Source organism: Lutjanus erythropterus, chromosome 11 (genome assembly GCF_056507025.1).
Source record: "Lutjanus erythropterus isolate fLutEry1 chromosome 11, fLutEry1.hap2, whole genome shotgun sequence".
Taxonomy (NCBI): Eukaryota; Metazoa; Chordata; class Actinopteri; order Lutjaniformes; family Lutjanidae; genus Lutjanus; species Lutjanus erythropterus.
Genome location: NC_139327.1, coordinates 39,115,537 through 39,133,474, shown reverse-complemented (window position 1 = coordinate 39,133,474; position 17,938 = coordinate 39,115,537). Strand labels below are relative to the sequence as shown.

General features: G+C 39.3%; 1 protein-coding gene across 1 annotated transcript; it reads left to right on the top strand.

Moving 5' to 3' along the window:
* Nucleotides 1-3: 3 nt before the first annotated feature.
* rabgef1 (RAB guanine nucleotide exchange factor (GEF) 1) lies at nt 4-11,928 on the top strand. The gene is made up of 9 exons (XM_084730079.1): nt 4-235; nt 1,910-2,101; nt 2,280-2,491; nt 4,866-5,032; nt 5,143-5,224; nt 5,402-5,534; nt 7,355-7,446; nt 10,413-10,669; nt 11,491-11,928. The coding sequence occupies exons 2-9, from the start codon at nt 1,923-1,925 to the stop codon at nt 11,908-11,910; spliced, it is 1,542 nt and encodes a 513-aa protein (XP_084586205.1). The 5' UTR covers nt 4-235; nt 1,910-1,922; the 3' UTR covers nt 11,911-11,928.
* The last annotated feature ends 6,010 nt before the right edge of the window (nt 11,929-17,938 follow it).

Genomic DNA, 17,938 nt, shown 5'->3' with positions numbered 1-17,938 from the left:
CCAGATGCGGAAGTAAAACGGACTACTGACTTAAACCAGCATTTCTGGACGCAACGATCCTTTATGTTTGAAACAGTCTGTCCAAAAAAAACAAATAAATTAGCGAAATGTCTCTAATTCTACACTTCCGTGTTGTTGTCAAGGTAACGTCACTGTGGTAAACCTGCAGGATTGGTCGTCTCGCGTAACAGAAGAAGAGGTCTGCTCCTGCTTGTGATCGGTGAAAACATAACAGGTGAGTACAGAAGCAGTGTAGTTTGTACTTACATGTCATATTGAGCGTTATTGTCCGAGCTAACTTAACTCTTATGAGATCTGTGAAGTAAAATACCGCAGCATTTTTTTTGCTGACTGACTTACAGACGTGACAAATTAAAGGAAAATCCCGAATAAATGAGCGGAGACACAAAACGACTGATAGTTTTAGAGCCAGATGCCTTCAGGCAGAGGAGAAGGAATCACTGAGTGGTTTAGTGAGTTTCATAATTATGTAAATTATAAGCTACAGTCACGTCATTCACAGGGATCAGATCTCAACTAAACTGACCATCTATGAGGAGATTTAGGATTGAAAATGGTGAATATCTTCTTCAAAAACTGTATTTATTCCTCCTGTGGCGATTCAGAGACATAAAAATGAGAATTGAAGCTGATCAGAACGTTTAAAGTGGAATAAAACCTCACTAACATGGTTGTTTTTACTCATCAGTGGTGGGAAAGAGTACTTAAGTACAAGTACTGTTACATTACAAAAATATTACTCATTTACAAACAAAAGTACTCGTGTTAGAAAACTATTTAAGTAAAAATATAAAGTATTCTTGTCAAATATTATTCAGAGTATTAGTTAATTTGTAATCACTGGCATGTAATGAATTATAAACAACAGCATCCAATCAAATCTTCAGTCTAAATCAGTGTTTGTGTCCCAAACTTTCATTCATGCAAGTTCATTTACGCATAAATTAATGTTCCTGACCATTTTTTATTGCTGTTTCCGCATCACCGTACACACGTTAAAATTTTACAAATGAGAAATAAATTCCTAGGCTGAGCTAACAGGCCATCTCATTTTTGAATTTCCTCTCATCAGGAAAACAATTATGGACAAAATAAATTCCTTTAGATGGAACTAACAGGCTTTTTTTCCTCTCATCAGTAAAACAACAGACATATTTTAAATGCTTTATAAAAGTAAGTATTGCAGGTATAAATCTTAAATTTGCATAATTTCCTCCATAGTGTTTTTCTTATCTGGGGACCCAAATAAAATCTCCTGTGACCCACCTGTGGGTCCTGACCCAGTGTTTGGGAAGTGCGGCATCAGTACATATCTCACACGACAGAGGCTAATTATTACTTTAAAACTTTGAGTTCATTTAAGACCCTGGACATTCACAGTTTTGCATGAGCAAAGAAGTTAAATCAGTACTTCTACTTTTAACGTCTTGCAAGTCCAGACGAGCAGTATAGAGACATTTTATTTATTTTTTCAATTGTTTTTTCCGTTTGAAAACTGCTAACCATTCACTTAAATTATTTGGGAGATCCAAACCTGTTTTCCTGTTTTGTGGACTTAAAAAACTAAACTTGACCTTCAATCTGCACGTGACGAGACAATGACTGAATTTTCATTTTTAGGTGAACTATCCCTTTAACTACAAGTTTATTTAGTTGTTATGACTAATGTGCTTGGAAAAGTTTCATTTCCAGTAAACATCGTAGCATTCACTTGGGGTTTGTGTGCTCAGTACCTGATCAACAAGATATGGAAAGGCTGTTTTTGTCCATAAATGTGAGATTGGTGAATTGCAAAACTGTGATAATCTGAAAATATCATGAACACGCTGCGAGCGCGGCAGCGAATACATATTAACAAATGTGTTCAATGATCAATTTTGCATTCCAGGTTGTCCGGCATCATGAGTCAGCGGACGGAGCGACGGGGGATACATGTGGACCAGTCAGACCTGCTGTGCAAAAAGGGATGTGGTTACTATGGCAACGCAGCATGGCAGGGCCTGTGCTCCAAGTGCTGGAGGGAGGAGTACCAGCGGGTCCGGCAGAAACAGATCCAGGACGACTGGGCGTTGGCAGAAAAGTAAGACCGTCTGCTGAAAAGAAATCCACACGCCTTGCACTATGTTGCAGCAGAGAGTGTATTATTTGGATGCTAAGTTTTCCTCCGTAAAATAAGTGGAGCTCGTTCTGTTACTCTTGATCATTATAATTTGCCACTGATTACTGGTATTTGCTCTGTCAAATGTCCTTGGCGCCAGGCTGCAGCGAGAGGAGGAGGCAGCGTATGCCAGCAGTCACGGAGCTCAGACACAGTCCCACTCTCAGTCCACAGCGCCACAGCCGCACCCAGCGCACGCCTCTCTGGCACCCTTCTCCAAGTTTGAGGAGAAGAAGACCAATGAGAAGACACGGAAAGTGACCACGGTTAAGAAGTTCTTCAGCCCGTCATCGCGCACTGCTCCTAAGAAAGGTGCGACTTTTCATCCTGGGCTAATCTTTTTCTTTTTACTATATTTATTTTTTATTTATTTGACAGGGATGATACATGTAGGCATTGTTACCATTTAAGTAAGAAAATGCAACCGATGCAGTGTACACAGGACTTCTAGCTTATTTGTAAACAACAATGACTGAAAACAAACAACCACTTTCTCTTTGGCATTTAAAATCATGCAGCCATTCCTGCTTGCAGAGATGCTCATCTTTTAAACTTGCATAATGGACTTTTTAACTAATAGATGAGAGTTGACAGTGTTCTCTACACCAGTTCCCACCTGGGTTGCTGTCTCTGTTCGCATGTTCTTAGACAAATTTAAATGTGTCTAAAACAAAAAAATATGATAACTGATTTCAGGAGGTCACCACCAAAGCCACCGCCAACTGTTGTAAAAGGTGTCTGGGTGTTGTTCTTGATAACAAATTGAATTTGGAAGCGGACTTTACCCCGAAAAAGGTCCAACAAAGACTTTATTTCTTCAGAAAAATGTCCTTTAATGTCTCCACTGAGATGACCACTTTGTTACAGAAGTTTCATGGAATCTGTTTTAACTTTCTGTATCATTGCTTGGTTTGGAAACATTAATCTGTCCTGTAAGAATCGACTCGGAAGTAAAATCTCAGGGAGGAGTCAGATCGAGCTTGTGGTCATTTATAACAGGCAGGTTCTTAGGAGGGCAAATGCCATACAGGTCTGTCAGGACCATCCTGTCCAGAGGGAGTTTGAGCTGCTGCCCTCAGGTCGCCGTTTCAGGGCAACTGAAAGCTGACCGCAGCCATTCTGCACATTGCATATGATTCCACCAGCAGCACCGCGGTGCGTCCCAGAAGCAGCTTTCCACTCTGCTCTGCTTCAAGTACACACCAAGTCTATTTTTGACGGCTGCTGCGTCAAATAGCGCAGAGCAGATCGAACGAACAGAAAGTCAGACACAGAAAAGGCAGGTGAACATAATCAGGCGGGCGAAACGCTCCCCTGCTGAAACGCTTCTGAAATGCTGCTGGTGGGGCCTGCAGCCGTGCAGAGGACGGATCAGAACCGTGGTGCAGATGTGCCGTATTTGGTGGAATCAACTGGTAAAATTCTTCATGCCTCTTTCATTCCAAGTGTTATAGAGATGCTCAATAGCAATTAGCACCTTGACTACGGTCCTTGCACTGCGCTGGCACATTTTGCACATCTGCACTTTGGCATTCTTGCATATTTGATATGAAATTTCCATTCCCTTGAACTAGTATGTGGTTTTTATCTCATGTTTTCTATTTATTGTTGTTGACGTTGCCCTTTTGTATTGTGTTTTTCATGTAAACCCTTTGCTGCACAACAATAAATATAACCTAACCACTAAACAGCAATTTAGATAACAATGACAGAGTACACTTTCTTTGAAACGAGAACTGAAAATAAACAGCTGCACTGCAAACATTACTTAAAACAACTGACAACAAGCACCTTAAACACTGAGACAACAACGACTGACGTCAATTAAGAACAAAGACAAAAAACTACGGTTGAGAGCAACAAAAGGAAAATAGAGCTTGAATACTTCAGTGCAATGTACAGGATAGTCAGTGTATTAGTGACAGTAGATGGCAGTCGACACACCCCCCCAGTTTGGAGAAGCAGAGAGGAGTACCGGTGCAGGAAGCTAAACAATGTGCTGCTGTGGACGGGGTCAGCAGCAAAATGTATTTTAGGCACTTCAAAAGGGTCCACCAAGAAAAAATATGTATGAGTTTAAGTGCACGTTATATTTAGAATATTTTTACCACTTTACTTTGCCGTCAGAAGCCTTTTATGCTGTTGTATAAGCCAAAAATCGCTCTCCCCAAACCAATCAAACTCCATAGGCGAAATCAGTCATTTTAACTCACAGAAGACAGGAGTTGTTGGTCTACCACTGCCTCGATCTGTTAGTTTGTGTGTGTTATCGTGTGACTTGAGGTAAAATGTTTTGCCAACTGAGTCTGGTTGAGCTCGCATGAGAGAGAAATTTGTCTTATGTACCGGTGGTTTTCTTTAAAGAAAGCTGTGAAGCAGTGAAAATATTCTAAATATAAACTGAAATTGTTTTTTCGTTGTTGTTTTTTTTTTTGTGGACCTTTTTTTAAGTGCACGAAGCTGGAGCTTAACCTAGCTTAGCACAGAAACCGCGGAGGGAAACAGCTAGTCTGACTTTCTCCAAATAAAAGAGAAATTAAATTACACCTACCAAGACCTGTAAAGCTCACCATGTTAGATCTTGTTGTCTGGCTGAACTGGCTCCATGCAGACACAGATTGTGGAGGAGGAAGGGAAAGCAGCCAAAAAGTATGACTTTTTTTTAAACATTGTTCTTCCCCACCAGAAACCCAAGAGGGCAAGACCCCCAGTCCATCCATTAGCCGCCATGCCAGCTTCGACACGGACCAAGTGTCCAAGGACTTTGTGGACTTCTTGAAAAACCTCCAGAAACCCGGCCGGGAGATCCACAAGCAGTGCAGAGCCTTCATCGTCAACATGTCGAGCAAGAAGGTGTGTTGTAATTAAGTAATGATTTGACGTCCAGGGTCCATAGTCTTTATAATAAAAGGTTAACTGTGAAGTGTTTTCATAACTCGATTGATAACTTCTTGACTCATCAGGATCTGAGCGCAGACGAGCTGTCAGAGTGTGTTCAGGATTTCTACCAGAACATGGCCGACCGCTTGATGAGCCACTTTAAAGGTTGGCTGCTTGATCTCATCTTTAATCTGGAACTTTCACCGATCATTTTCATGAATAAGTTCCTAATAAACCTGAGTGCTTAGCAACCTCAGATGGCAGCACACGCTGGATTTTCCACTGATCTGTAGCTCATTATTAGCTTTAACTGATGCGGTCTGATGAATCTTCGCTCACCAGGTTCCTCAGAGTCTGTGGAGCAGGTGATGGACCAGGTGGAGAAGTACATCATGACTCGTCTGTATAAGAGCGTGTTCTGCCCAGAAACCACTGATGACGAGAAGAAGGACTTGGCCACACAGACGAGGATAAGGTGGGCCTCCTTACATTCAAAGCAGACAGTGATGCTTTCATAGTAATAATAATGCAGTTGCATTTTCTTTTGAGGGCAGTTTGGTGATTTTAAGCTGCATTTACAAGATGAAACTTTCACACAACTTAAGTTGGTAAGGCTACAAAGTAAAAAGGCAGTAACTTCTTAGAGTTCTTGTTGTCCAGCTAAAATACCTGCAGGCAGATAATTGGATATGTTTCAGTTTTATAGCTTTATATCAAGTTATTCTTGCTACATATTAATCCTGACCTCTGATTTGACCTTTGACCTTATTTGGAAGTTCCTGTATTCTGTGTTTGCCGAGCTTCCTGAAAAATCTTGGATCATACCAAAGGAAAAGGCAGAAACCTCCATTTTATCTGATCACTTTAGCTTTAAAAAGCAGAATAATGACAAATATGATCAAATCCTTAATCTGATAATGATAAAATTTGTTATTTTTTTACATTACTGTTAAAGCCATTATTTATTTACAATATTTATTATTATATTACAGTACACTTGTGATGTTCCAAGTAACTTTTAAAATCAAATTATTTCAAAGGTTTTGGGAGGTTTCTGAGCATTTGAAGCTACTAATATTCATATTCTAATAAAGTAAACTTTTAAATATAAAAGTCAATATGCTGCAACAGAAAAAAATATTAAATACCATCAAACCTTTTCTGCTAAACTGTGACACTGATTGATTCATTTTAATTCAATGCATTTTCATGTCTGGGATCAGAGATATGACTCTGTGGTAGGAGTATACTGCACATATTTCTTGCAGGTATTTTACATGTTAGAACACAGTGACTGGTGGTTTTCTGTGGTTTCTCTGCAGCTTTTTGCAGCTTCTGTAATTTCAACCCATCTTCTCCAAAACAAAACACATCTGAGTGAAGATATTTGCCCACATCACAAAGGACTTCCTTTGTAGGGCAATAAAACCCTTTGTAACGCAGCTGAAACATGTTTGAAACTCAGCAGCAACCGGTGCAAAACTCAACTTTGTGAAACTAGTGTCATGCAACAGCCAATCAAAACGCTGACGTGTCACATGATGACATCAAACATTCCACATTCCAAACATTTCAGCCGATTCTCACTGATTTCAACGGTTTATCATCAACACGAACCAACAAGGAGGTTTTCAGACGGACATTTTCCTCGTTAACTTGGTCTGTAACGCTGTCAACAAACTTCACAGTGAACAGGTGACTAACAGGAAAATAAAAAAGATGCAGAGATGCTAATGCAGTACCAATTACACTTCCTGCTGGTGTGAAATTTTTTATATTTAAAAAACAATCTAGCTAACTAATTTTAGTTAAATTAACTGTTAATTGTGTTGCATGAGACAATGATTATTTTGAACTGCTTCCTGTAATTGTCAAGTTGCATAGAAGACGTTTCATGCATTTTGCAGCCTGCAGCTAGTTGCATGAGAGTTTTACCATGTTAACCCAGCCTTAGTGTTGCATTTAGTAGATAAGTTCTGTCATGTACTTGGTTAGTTTAAGTTATACAGTCCCTTATACATGCATCAGCACACAGTGGGTGTCTTTAATCTTCAACAGTGTGAAAACTTCTGTCTGAACTGACTGCAGTTTGTGCCCTTGATCAAACAGGAGCCATTTTTAACATTGTTCTCCATTTTTCTTCTCTGTGTGAATGTACAGTCACAGCCGGCATGTGTGTGTCACCCAGGGGGGAAGTGAATCTAACAAATGTGACGGTTACATCATATGTTAAAAAAACAAAAAAACAAAAAACAAAGCTTTAAGTGTTTAGACTGATCTGATTCTGTGTTGCAGGGCCTTACACTGGGTGACCATCCAGATGCTGTGTGTGTCTATGGATGAAGAAATCCCTGAAGTCTCTGAGAACGTGGTCAAAGCAATAACAGGTCAGAAGAAATGAAATAAAAGAATGTTTTTCTGCAGCACACGTACATATCATCACATGTTCTGAGTTCTCCTTTGAGAGCAAAATATCTAGAAACAAATTTTTATTTTATGTTTCTTGGTTTCATGATGGTGCCCCTAACTTTGCATTAAATTATCTGCAGGCTACTGTGTAGATCGAGAACTTGTTTCCAGACAGCAAATGAAACCGGTTAATTGTAAAGTATATTCTCTCACAGGCAGAGCAACCTTGGTGCTGTCTAGCGAACCAGCCCGTGTTGTCAGTAGTCTGGAGTGGAACTGATGTAATCTAGGACGCTTCATTCTGGTACAACACACAGCGGCCTGCAGAATATGACACGCCAGCTTCAGTCCAGAAAATCTGCTATTATTTGAACCAAACCAGTTTATTTCCAGCTGAAATGCTCCGAACAGTTCAACATTAGTTGCATAAACCAGAACCAAATTGGTTACGTGTTGGTGGAAAAGCAGGAACAACAAACAAACAAACAAACAACAACACAAACTAGCTTTCCTACTCAGAGTCTTAAAGTCTCCTTCTTATCTGACTTCTGCACTTTAACCTGCTGCATGAGACACTAAACAGACTACAGTAGAGAGCTAATGAGCTGCTGAGCTGCATCACAGTAAACAGCATGTAAACATACCTGCAAATGTAGGGCTGAACAATTTTGAAAAAAGATGATATTGCAATGGCAATATGATTTGTGATATTAGAGATAATGATAATGTTTTCATCATTATTCTTATTTTGATTGAAAAACATGTTAAAATGATTGTGTTGTAATTTTTTTGCAGGAATCTGTTCCAAATGGAAACGTCTGTAGAATCTGATGTGTAGGACAGGACATCTCTGTCTCACCACATTCAATCATTTAAACGTTTAAAGACACATTGCACCTCCTGCGATTTGAAAATGGCAAAAAATCATACTGCAATTTCAGTAAAACTTTTATTAATTGTGCAGCCCTATGCAAATGTCACTTTTGTGGTTGCTAAGGAACCAGACAGTGCTCTCAGAAAACATTATACAATCATTATTACTGTGAGCCTTAAGCAGTGAAAAAAAAAAACTACATTTTTTTAATCACAAAGTTCAACAGCATTTCCCCAAACTTTTTTTCCTGGGGACCCAAGAAACATGACAAACCGTCACAATAATTCTTAACAATAAATTCTGTGAATAGTTCATTTGCATATAAACGAACTTTCCTGACCATTTTTACATCACCCTATATTATCTTTATATTGAAAAGAAATTCCAGTTAAAACTTTATAAATGAGAAATATGTTCTAGGGCTGCAACTAACAATTACTTTCATAATCGATTAAGAGGTTGATTATTTAACTGATTAATAGTTGTTTGTTTCAGAAAATGGTGAAAAATGTAAATCAGTGTTTCCCAAAGTCCAAGATGACGTCCTCAAATGTCTTTTTCACTCACAGTTGAAAGATTTCCAATTTACTGTCATAAAAGAGTAAAGAAAGCAAACAGATATTCACATTTAAGATTTCAGATTTCTTTTTCTTAGAAAATTAATTAAACTGATTAATTGATTATCAGAATAGTTGGCAGTTGACTTAACAGGCCATCTCATTTCCTTTTATCAGGAAAACAATATACATTTTAGCTTTATTCATAAATGAGACAAAATAAGTGCATTTTGATGGAATTAACAGGTTCTTTTTTCCTCTCATCAGTAAAACAGGACACACATTTAAATGTTTTATAAAAGGTGTACAGCAGACATAAATCTAAATATTTTATTTATTTGGGGACCCAAATAAAATCTGTGGCTCCCGACCCAGTGTTTGGGAACGACTGGCGTGGATAATCAAAAGCTCATTGTATGATGACCGTCAGTTTTCAGGAAAAACATCTCTTTTGATGCAGAAAGCAGCTGCACTGAAATGTTGTGACCTTCTTGACCACGTGTGCAGATGTGTGGCAGCTGCACTGCACGCATGAATTATTGGACATTTCTGTTAATCTGGTCAGGGGAAAAACACGCCTCATATGAATTTTAGAACAAACAAAACAAAAACAAAGTCCCCAACTGCACACATTTAAATTGTATCTGTACCAGAACACAGTTCCTCATTTTTTTGTGTTTGAAACACTGTATTCTGTCACTTATATTCTGCTCTTCGATACCTCTAACAACAGGCTGTCTGCACATCACAGGCTGCAGGACAAGTTTATTTACTGTCTCTTGTTCCCTTTGATATAACTCGGGCACTCTGGCAGCCTGTCAGCTGCTGACAATCAAAAACACAGACAGACACACCCCTCTGTCGGTGAGACAAAAAGGAGCATCTCTGATATTTCACCAAAGACCTTTCTTCCTTTTTAATATTAACAATAAATAAAAAACTAAAACAACACTGAATGGCTTCCAGGCGGTGCAGGTGGCGAAGACAGACAGAATATAAAACCTTCTTTAAGCGTCAGGCAGTTTGGATCATTTGAAAATGATAAAACGTGGGGCTTCACTTAGAAATATTTTAACTTTAGAGTAGAACAAAGAGCTGTACAGTGTCTCTTATTTACCCCCAAAATACACTCTGCCAGTTAGGAAGGAGGCAGAAACCTTGAGAGACAGATATTCGCACTACATAAAACCAAATCTGTCCACATGGCTGGAGACCACCAGAGGGAAGTGAGTAAGTCTGCGATAATGACGGCCTCAGAATCCAAGTTAACATCTATAAATTCACTGTTTTTGTCCAAAATCTAAAGATATTAAATTTACTGTCAGAGAGGGTGAAGAAAACCAGCAGATATTCATATTTGAGCAGCTGGAAACACTAAGTTTAGTAGTTTGCTTAAAAATGACTCAAACAGTGAATCATTTTTCAGAATAGTTGGTGTCAGTCGGACTCGTTTTTTCAGCTCTAGCAGCGATAAAAAAAAAAGTTTTTTTTGTTTTTTTTGTGCTTTGTCCAGATATCATTGAGATGGACTCGAAGAGGGTTCCTCGGGACAAACTCGGGTGCATTACACGCTGCAGTAAACACATCTTCAGCGCCATTCGGATCACCAAGAATGAGCCGGCCTCAGCTGACGACTTCCTCCCAGCGCTCATTTACATCGTGCTCAAGGCCAACCCTCCGCGGCTTCAGTCCAACATCCAGTACATCACGCGCTTCTGTAACCCCAGCAGGCTGATGACCGGAGAGGACGGATACTACTTCACCAACCTGGTACTTCAGTCTTCATCAGAGCCAGTTTCAGCTTTGTTTAGGCCGCTAGTTTCACAGTGGTGCTGTGCGTGCAAAATCGATTGGCTACTAAGACTGAAGAGGGGAAGGTGATTATTAATGAGCTGTGTGGGTCGTCTCTTTACAGTTAAACTTTATCTTTAAAATTTTAATCCTGCTCGTAACATTTATTAGTGTGACGTTTCAAGCTCCAGGCTCTTCCTCAAACTGCGTCTCATGCACACAGTCACCATCTTAAATCACTTATCCACCATGTGGTCCACATATAACAAAAACAAATCAGGAAAGGACTCATTTTTGAAGGAGCTGCTGCTGCGGAGGGGTTGAGAAGCAAATCCCAAACGTTTAAAACATACACTCTGAGCTCCCCTTTTGTCAATAAAGTAGTTGGCATTAGAGCAACTGCGGTGTTTCTTCCTCCAGAAGCTCCCGTCTGCCACGAATCCTCTGACGGTGAAGTCAAAAGTAACTGGGTGAGCTGACAAACTCCTGGGCTGATCATGTTACTCATTAGCTAAAATTCAGTTTTGTAGCACCTTTCCTGCAGGAGTTTCAGCCACTGATTCAGGGTCTCACCGCGGGAACGTGCACGCGCAGCTGCACTAGTAGAACAGCCAGTAGAACAGCCAGTCTCTGAGATGACCTGTGACTGGTTTAAGTCTTGTCCACCATAAGCAAATACACATAATTCCCAAAATATCAAGCTATTCCTTGAACAGGGATGCCATCTGCCCCAGGTTGATGTAAACTGAATGTCAGCCATCACTTTCAGCTGCTGTGTCTCCTTTGTTTTTCTTTTTTAGTGCTGTGCAGCGGCCTTTATCGAGAAGCTGGATGCTCAGTCTCTCAACCTTTCCCCGGAGGAATTTGAGCGCTACATGTCAGGCCAGGCTTCGCCGCGTTTCAACAGCTCAGAGGTCGACTGGCCCCAAACTGGCCCGGCACCTGGCACGACTCCCACCAACCCTGTCCTGGCTCAGCTCAACCACAACCTGGAGCTGCTGTCAGGCCTCAGCAGCCGCCAGGAGACGCTGATGGAGGCGGCTCAGAGCCTGCAGGCCGACCTCCTCTCCTGGCCCGAGGGCGTGCAGAGGGAGGTGAACGACATCCTGGAGAAATACCCTCTGGAGATTCTGCCCCGCACAGTCGCTGCAATCGACGCAAACAACATGGACAATGACAACCTGCCACCGCCACTCACACCCCAGGTGTATGCTGGGTAGTGGAGCCTACAAAGGTGGGAAAAAGGGTACTCCTGCTTTGAAAAGTCAGCTCATTCACTGTGTTTTGAGCCTCACATTACTGAGCTTCTTCTGCACCTTAAAAACCTGGTCACACCAGTATTTATAAGAAAGAAGTCGGTTAATTTCACAGGAATCAATATAACCGCAAATTTTTCATTTCAGTTTCCACTTAGACGTGAATTAAGCATTAAAGCAATTAAAGCATTAAAGTCCAGATGACGGCATTTTAAGGGGATCTAGCTTCATAAACTGATGTACCATGCTCTTGCTAGCTAGCTAATGAATTTTAGCTCTGTGCTGCTAAAAGTAGAAGATTGATGTCATGATTTTATTGGTTGAAACTGGTAGGTTTCATATTTTACTTTACAGGAAGAAAATAATGGATTTTGAGATTTTTTGCATCTATTCAGTCCCTCCAGGATTTCACAGGCTTATTTTGGGCTTCGTTGTTTCTAAAAAATTGCGATGCATGTTGCAATGTTTTTAGGCTTTTTTTGCAATTAAATTAAAATTTAAAAAATTAAAAATCAATGGCAGCTTGATCCAGTTGGAATGAAAATGCACTCTTTTCTGAGTGTTCTCAGTAACCTTACCAAAAAAGAATTGGGATTACAAAAATTCTAATAAATCTGCTGTATTTCTAGGTGAAACGGTGAACCTGGTGGGGTATTCCACAGAGAGGCAGAATCTTTTTGGAGCTCAGACTCAGTCAGAACAGAACAAAATAATTAAAACAATATAAATACAAAAAAGTAAATAAAACATTGAGTCAGTTCATTGAGACGTACATGCATTAGATTTGTGTGGGCAACAGCTATGATTGGTGGAACTCATGGAAAGCTACAATGATTGGTCAAATCTGTGGTTAAGTTGTGGAGTTTGGACTTAGTTGCAAGGTCGTGCAGAATTCAGTGGGATTGTCTGAATTTGCGTGAATTGTTGTGATTGCAACATTGCAACTTCCTGGAGGGACTGAATATTATTAAATATGTGCACAATATGACAGGGGATGTGATCTAAAGGGTTTAAAAGGGCATTTTTAATTTTATCTCAATTTAAACCAATAATAAGTTGTCAAGATGGTGCTGACCTTAAAGGGAAAGGCCAACCAGACAGTTCAAAATGGATGTAGCTTAATGCTGATGTAGCTTAGCAGTTGTGTTACATTATCCGGTTTTAGTAACTCTTCTTTGTTGTCAGAATTTAAACACAAGGGGCACATTTTTGAGACAGCGGTTTATTTCATGAATGAACTGTGGGAACTTGCTGTCACATTAGCGACCAAGCAAACAAGCTTGTGAATCAACAGTTAAGCTAGCTCACACAGAAGTCTTACTCTCCCATCAGCGATAAGTCTTGTTATGAAACTAAAATGTACAATCCTGAGAACAAAATGCCAGGAAGGATCAAATGGCACAGTACAGAGAAAATGGAAAGAAGCTAAGAGAGATATTATAACTGAAGCTAGCATGTTTCCAGCTTGCTAGCATGTTAGCTGTTACTCACCAGCTACAATAGTTTACTAACTAGCATGAGAAGCATCAGACTTAAGATTTTTTGTAGAAAAATAGCAGAATATTTTCTTTTGTAGTGTGTTATTGTCCCATTAGCCATCAAGCAAACACGCTTGCTAACAGGCAGTTACAAGCTAGCTAGCACATAAATCTTCTTTTCTTCTTTTCAGTAACTCCTGTGAGGAAAATGAATTGATGTACAATCCTGAGAACAAAATGCCTGGAGGGATAAAATGGCACAGCACAGAGAAAATAGAAAGAAGCTGAGAGAGATATTGTAACTGAAGCTAGCATACTTATGGTCTGTTAGCATGTTAGCTGTTACTCACCAGCTACAGCAGTTCACCAACTAGTAACTATATAAGGGTCTAACTAAACAACAAGCCAAATATTCTTTCTTGTTGTGCATTATTGTTAACAACCAACTGCTAACTGGCAGATAAAATACAAAGGAACGCTTGTGACTAAAGCTAGCATATTCCAGCCTACTAACATGCTAGCTAGCTACAGTAGTTCACCAACTAGAGGGTCAAAATGTATATATTAGCAGGTGAAAAACTAGCCAAATATCCTTTCTCTTAGTGTGTTTGTTGTGACAGAAACGCAACGCTAAATCACTTAAAAAAAAAAAATACAGCCCCATAGACACACATATAACGCAGGTGATGTTAGCCTTTTGGAGAAGCTAACATTTATGCTAGCCCCATAAAAACATGCAAAACAGATTCCAATACAATATATACTCTGGAATAAAACTGAAGCCTTTGAAACATACACGAAATACAGAATTAAAAAACAAACAAACATATTTTCCAGTACTTTTAATTCCTTCCCACTCAGGATAAAAATTTAGTGGTACACAAAATCACCATATGACCAGCTAATCTTTCACAACACACTAGCTGACTAACGTTAGCATTAAGTATCATGCTGTTCTCTGTACTTTGCTAATGTTAAAACACTAATGTCAGATCAAAACATTTTCATTAAAGACTTTAGATAAAGTTAGAACTGCCCAGTAATACTTTACCACATACATTTCACTATTTGTGTGGCCTTCTTGTACTTTTATTTCACTTTTCATTTTCACACAGTACTGTTATGGTCTCATACTGAGCGACAGGTCTTTACAGCAAGTCTGTATTAGTGCCGTGTGTCTGTCTGAGGTCAGTTTGACTTGTTAATACAGCAACATGATCTCATGTCTTGATGTATTTAATAATTTGTGCTGAGCTGTTTATGTGTCCGTCATGGAGCTTGGTGAAGTGAAATCCAGCTGTAACAAGTTCAGAACATCTGGAACAAGATTACATTCATCGAGCATCAAATTAACTTGAAGAGGAATTTTTTTTTTAAATAAACACACTATGTTTTAACATTGTACTGTGTTATTAGAATTCGCTGGGTTTCTTTCTGCATATTCATCTCTGTAATAAATCAGAATGTAATATGCATGTTGTGTAACAGAATATTGTATTTTAAATATTGACTTATTTTGTCATTTTGTGATGTACTGTAAAATATTGGATGTAAAAACAATCTGCTGTTGTCTGATTGCCTGTTGAAACGCTCCTGTCATACTACTGATTTTTGTCTGGATATTTTTAGCTTTACCAAACAGAAGAAGATCACTTTTAATTCAATGATTGGCATTGAATTAAAAGCCTGTAAAATGCTTGAAAACTGTAAATTACCACATTAACTCAGCTACAGAGTGAACCTGTGTGGGTTTAACTAATCCAAACTAACATAATTTTAGCTAACTAAAATGATCGTGGTCACTGCTAACTTGGTTCTTTAACAACAGTTGTGGGATTGATTTTGTTTTATTTAAAATTAAATTATCTGACAGACTAGATCAGTGTTTTTTAAAAACACTTTTTAAAAATAACAAACCATTGCGACCCAATTCACAACAGGTCTTAATAATAAGAGTTAATTTGTGCATAAATTAACACTCTTGACCATTTTTACGGACATTTCAGCATCACCTTATATTGCATTCACATGCATATACACGTGTTTAATAATTTCTAAATGAGAAATAAATGCATTTTGACTGAGTTAATATTTCATTGTTTTTATTTCCTCTCATCAAGAAAACAAAACAAAAACTAGAAATAAAAACAGAGATGACTCAAAATTTCAAGACAACTTACTTATAATAGATTTTTTAGCTTTGAATCAAACTCAAACTCTTAAGTTTTGAAATTACCTAAAAAAGGTTTTACTGACTGGGGGGGGGGGTCCTAAAACAGAAATAAAGAAGAAAAGGAAATTATCTCAAACTTTTTAAAACTTAAGGGTTTGAGTTGGCCTCAAATTTTTTGAGTTTTATGTAGTGCAGGACATTTAAGCCGACTTCATAAATGAGGCAAAATTACTGCATTTAGGCAGAATTAATGAGCTCTTGTTCTTTGCACACATTTGAAATGCTTTATTAAAAAAAAGTGTACTGCAGATATAAGTCTTACATTTTACAGAATTTCTTCCATAGTCTTTTATTTATTTGATGACCTAAATAAATCTCCTGTGACCCACCTGTGGGTCACGACCCAGTGTTTGGGAATGACTGGACTGGATCAGTCGTAATTTGAGATGAAGGCACCACGACTTGCGTATTGGCCGTATGATTTTTTAGCACGGTGGCTGTAGTTTTGCCACTGCGGTTTCACATCAGTGTTTAAATCAAACATCAATCCAACCCACTTTATATGAGGTGTGAAAACAACTCACTTTAGCACCATCTGGTGGACAAATGAAGAACGACACTGGCAGACAGAACAACACAAACAAACCCTTCAGTTCTTAAGTACAATTTTGAGGTTCTTGTACTTAAGTATTTTTTTTTATACTTATTTACTTACTTATATATGTTTCAGACTTTCTGACACCAATTTTTTTCTGACAGTGACATTTACTAGTTATTTTTCAGATTAGATTTTAAATTATAAAACGTGATAAGTTTCTAAAGACAAAGGCGTTAAAAATTCAACCTGCGGGACCGAAAGTGTCAGAGAAAAATGCAATACAAACAGAGGAGCTCTGCCATGTTTAAGTGATGGAGTACTGTATAAAATATGTTAAAAACATATATATGAAGTCACATTTTTCATCAGATATTTAAGATTTTCACGAATAAAGTTCCTTTGTGTTAATATTTCTGATCCACCATGACACATGGTCGTCCTCTGCTCTCTTCATCAAGTAAAGCTTTTTGTATTTTATATTTCTTTTTTTTCCAAAGTTGAAATTTGACAGAACTGCTGAACTTCACAGATTCTTCCCGACTTCCTTGACATTGCTGTTGAAACTAAAGTTACAAAAAAAAACCTGAGTGTAAAAGTAGACAGTTGTAAACTTCTCACAGCGGCTCATTCGCGTTCACACTGTAAAGAAAGGCCACTTTCTAACTTCCGGTTACTTTGCCAGATTCGTCTATATTGATCACATTAAAGTCACTCTCAACTATACATTTTGCTTAAGATTCTGGCTGGAACAGCTGTGGTAAAATACCAGATCTGGAAAATCTCGCGAGAATCTCAAAAAATTTGGGGTTCCCTTCTAGACACAACCAGCAGACCGAAGGTGACGGACACTGCAGCAATGGCGGCGCTGCAAGATGGCGGACCACACAAAGCACTTGACCACAGCTGTTCCAGCCAGAATATTAAGACAGGTGTAGTTGAGGGTGAGTTACATTAATATGCTTAAAATATACAAGTGTCTGTGAAGTTCATCAACAATGAAACACAGCATCACCATCTGCTGCCCAAACACCAACCAGACAACCAACTCCAGCAACACCAACCAGACAACCAACTCCAGCAACACCAACCAGACAACCAACTCCAGCAACACCAACCAGACACAACCAGCTCCAGCGACACCAACCAGACAACCAACTCCAGCAACACCAACCAGACACAACCAGCTCCAGCGACACCAACCAGACAACCAACTCCAGCAACACCAACCAGACACAACCACCTCCAGCAACACCAACCAGACACAACCAACTCCAGCAACACCAACCAGACACAACCAACTCCAGCAACACCAACCAGACAACCACCTCCAGCAACACCAACCAGACAACCAACTCCAGCAACACCAACCAGACACAACCAACTCCAGCAACACCAACCAGACAACCAACTCCAGCAACACCAACCAGACACAACCAACTCCAGAAACACCAACCAGACACAACCAACTCCAGCAACACCAACCAGACACAACCAACTCCAGCCACACCAACCAGACACAACCAACTCCAGCAACACCAACCAGACAACCAACTCCAGAAACACCAACCAGACAACCAACTCCAGCAACACCAACCAGACACAACCAACTCCAGAAACACCAACCAGACACAACCAACTCCAGCAACACCAACCAGACAACCAACTCCAGCAACACCAACCAGACAACCAACTCCAGAAACACCAACCAGACACAACCAACTCCAGCAACACCAACCAGACAAC